The 3,568-nt window shown below is 38.5% G+C and overlaps 1 protein-coding gene across 1 annotated transcript; it reads right to left on the reverse strand.

The window, feature by feature from the left end:
• Positions 1–444: 444 nt before the first annotated feature.
• LOC119068116 lies at positions 445–3,167 on the reverse strand. The gene is made up of 7 exons (XM_037171565.1): positions 2,516–3,167; positions 2,028–2,343; positions 1,701–1,785; positions 1,491–1,628; positions 1,159–1,418; positions 1,003–1,095; positions 445–703 (listed from the first exon to the last, which is right to left on the reverse strand). The coding sequence occupies exons 1-7, from the start codon at positions 2,980–2,982 to the stop codon at positions 578–580; spliced, it is 1,485 nt and encodes a 494-aa protein (XP_037027460.1). The 5' UTR covers positions 2,983–3,167; the 3' UTR covers positions 445–577.
• Between the last annotated feature and the right edge of the window lie 401 nt (positions 3,168–3,568).

The following is a 3,568-nucleotide window of genomic DNA, read 5'->3' on the forward strand; positions in this document are numbered from 1 at the left end:
CCGGACTTGAAATTCCCTGCCTTTTTGCAGAATCAGACGAAGGTTGAATATTTGGTCAGTTGTTGAGCGATCTCGTCTGAATCCGCCTTGATAATCTCCAATGACTGCCTCAGCCCGTGGATTTAGTCTAACGAATAGCACTCGAGCAAAAACCTTGTACGCCGTGTTAAGCAAAGCAATACCACGGTAGTTTTCGCAAATCATCCTGTCACCTTTCTTGTGCAGAGGTAAAATGGCACCCTCTAACCACTGATCCGGTAACGATTCGTTGTTCCATATTCGCTCGACTAATTCATAAATCACCTTAGCCAATTCCTCACCACCCATTTTCAGCAGTTCCGCTGGTATATTATCCGGACCTGAAGCTTCATGACTAAACTTTTCCTATTACATCACCTTTAGCTGAAGGAGTTTTTCGACTATATTTAAAAAAAAAAACATAAATTTTCGTGTCGAACGTCTAATGATGTCCAAAAAAGTGTGGTAAATTTGTCATAAATTGTAAAAAAAAGAGTTAAATTTGTGATGATGATGATGAAGTCAGTTATTGGGACTGCAGATTGACATTGAATATTGGCTATCCGACACAGCACATGCAAAGAAAATCTTGCCAACCGGTGTGCGATTCGTTATCCACTGGCAGTGTTTTGATCTTTTTTATCGCAATTTCGATAGCTGTATCGAAGGCGTCTTTAACGCCATCCTGTTTAAGAAATTGTAAATTTTATATTTTAGGTGATTACACTTAGAGGCAGTGAAATTTCATCATGAATTTTTCAGCTGGTTTTCAGCTAATCCACCTAAACAATCAAAACTGATACGTCTTGATAGGGTTTTACCACTACCACGCGCGTGCGAGTAGCAGCTTCAACCATATGAACAAGTATAAACAGCTTTGATTGTATGTGTGGATCAGCTGAAAAACAGCTGAAGAAAATTCATGCGGAAATTTCACTGCCTCTGACTGTCGGACACTATCCATCACTACCAAATTTATCTTACATTATTTCGTGACGATGTCTCCATATACTTAGCTCGAATTGACCTAGCCAACTTGTGAGCTTCCTCCGATGCAACGGGACGTAAGTTTTGTTTCTGAAATTTTACGACAAATAGTGACTCTAGAGAGAGAATAAGTGAATATCGGACTGAACGAACCTTCAACTCTGCAATAGTTTCTGAGTTGGATCGTAAATCGGTCTGCGTTCCGACAAGCAGCAGCGATGCGTTGGTGTGTCGAAATGTCGGTGCCCATTTACGTTTGATTGCATGAAATGATTCTGGTTGGACCACTGAGAAGCAAAGTAGAAAGACATTGCAATCGGGGTATGACAGACGACGCAACGGATCTAAAGCGTCCTGACCAGCAGTATCATAGAGCATTACTCGAACTAATCGTTCATTTACGTCAACATCGACTGAAACGAGAAATTTACTGGTAATTAGTATATAATGGCGGCAGACGAGTTATTGTATCGCATGCAACGTACATTTGTAAACATCAGATACTGTCGGTACATGCTGATCGTCGAATTTGTTTTTCAAGTATGAAAGAATCAAACTGGTCTTACCAACGGCGGCATTGCCAACAACGACGCACTTAATTTCTATTTTGTGCGCCTCAGATCCTATGGAACACAAAATTTAATCATCATAAGTCGTGCTGACTTACAAAAACTCGAATAATACGTGCTCAGTACCTGCATTCCATTCATCGTGTTTGTTTTCTTCGGGTAAACAATAGTCGACTCTTTCATTAGATAACGAAAGTGTGTCATGATTGCGCTAAAAATATACCGTAAATAAAACGCTAATTCGCAAGCTAAAATAGTGGTGGTGACTAGTGATGTCTCAGTGAAGACGAAGCCTCATTATGTCGAGATCTCTCGGGTTAATATTTGTACTGTCTTTCAATGTTAGATGAGACAACGCATTTCGGCGAAACAGGTAATTTTGGTAAGCAAAATATTAATCCAAAACTCGAGACCGAACTTTCCACTTTTCGGATTTGATCAACTTTATCTCACCTCAGTCGAGAGTTCGTTAAACTTTCCACCTTCTGATATGTATCCGATTGGATGCGAATAATGTGACGATTCGGTATATTGATTTCCAGTTGTGAACGATGTTTCCATATCTTTCGTGATTGTTGTGTGATTAGAACGTTGATGACACATCGAGTACCGTTTCGGATTATTCCAATCACGTTGAACCATGACCGGCATTGTCAGTGCTTGAACGCTTCGAGGCTTTCCAATGCAAGACTTTTTGGACAGCGGTTTCTGATCATTTTTATTGCCAAGTAATGGTCGTTGTTCGAACGATCGAATGGATGATGTATCACTAGATAGAAAATGATAAAGTTGTGAATAAGTCAGCAGGTTCATTATAATTTCGTTCGGTGACTTCTGCGTCAAGAACATTACATGATAAATACATCTCAGACTAAAATTCTCCCCCCCGTCCCTCCTCCCTGACGTTCTTCAAATCAAATTACGGATGTAAATACGCTCACCTATAATTGGAGTCAAATTCGATTTCAAGAAAAATTTCATCATAGATATGCTCCTCTGAGATGCTGATGCTTCTTATAAAATCCCGGTAATCTTGACGAAAAAATTCCGACCAGCACCGTTCCATATCAAGCAATGACACACGTAATTTACAAGCTGACTGCAATTGTGATTCGCAAAGCGAACAAATCGATTTCGGATATTCCGGCTTACAAACCAACTTTGAATTGGTTAACATTCTGAACGATTCAAGGTTTTCCTTATCAATCTTTTTGCTTGCTCGTTTCAGGCAAAATCTGCACAATTGCTTGAGACCGATGGAATTGTTGATTATTTCATGGAATTTAACGATGTTGATGGCATAATTATTCTGAGTATCGTTTCGTCCAAAATACCCATGATGGAAGTCAAACAGATCCATGTCTGAGTTATTATATCCATATGTCTTTTGCGAATACATATTGCTCATTCGTCAATTTCTTTTTCTTTCTTTTCAACTGATGTGCACTTATTTACATCAATAACTACAGAAATTACAAAAAGTTGATGGCAATAATTAGTACAGCAATTAAAATTTACAAATAAAATGTGTGGACATGATAAATACGCGACGTAATTTTTGCAAATAAAGTACAGTCGGTAGATGTAACAGCTGGGTCTTTGAAAATTTCATTGTTTGGTTAGCTCTTTTGTCATCAAGGGATCAAAAATGATCTAGCTGCCGTAATGCGCTAGTACATCGATTAAAACAAAATTTGATGATGGAATTCAAAAAAAAAGAACACGGAAATTACATTCGCTGGTACTATACATGCCGTATAGAGAAATCATCGTAAACACATTATCTCACATCCCTTGTCACATCCACATTATATGCTTATGAACATGATATTTTCGCTAAATTCTACCTCAGAGATTTAACATCAACGAGATGGTACTTAAAGTGGAAAAGTTTTTTTTTCTCTCCTTCGCTTCAGAAAACGGTCATAATAATAATATCCATTTTACCTGGGATTTTGTGGTGATTGTCCCCCTTCTTGACAATCAAGCAGAGC

This window comes from Bradysia coprophila (genome assembly GCF_014529535.1).
Source record: "Bradysia coprophila strain Holo2 chromosome X unlocalized genomic scaffold, BU_Bcop_v1 contig_173, whole genome shotgun sequence".
NCBI classification, from domain to species: domain Eukaryota; kingdom Metazoa; phylum Arthropoda; class Insecta; order Diptera; family Sciaridae; genus Bradysia; species Bradysia coprophila.

What these genes read in the sequence shown, in the direction of transcription:
- LOC119068116 (XM_037171565.1), bottom strand. Translation starts at nt 2,982, where the DNA reads ATGAGCAATATGTATTCGCAAAAGACATATGGATATAATAACTCAGAC. An exon ending in ACACGATGAATGGAATGCAG is followed by an intron (nt 1,629 to 1,700) that starts GTACTGAGCACG and finishes TGTGTTCCATAG; the next exon opens with GATCTGAGGCGCACAAAATA. An exon ending in AAACTATTGCAGAGTTGAAG is followed by an intron (nt 1,096 to 1,158) that starts GTTCGTTCAGTC and finishes GTAAAATTTCAG; the next exon opens with AAACAAAACTTACGTCCCGT.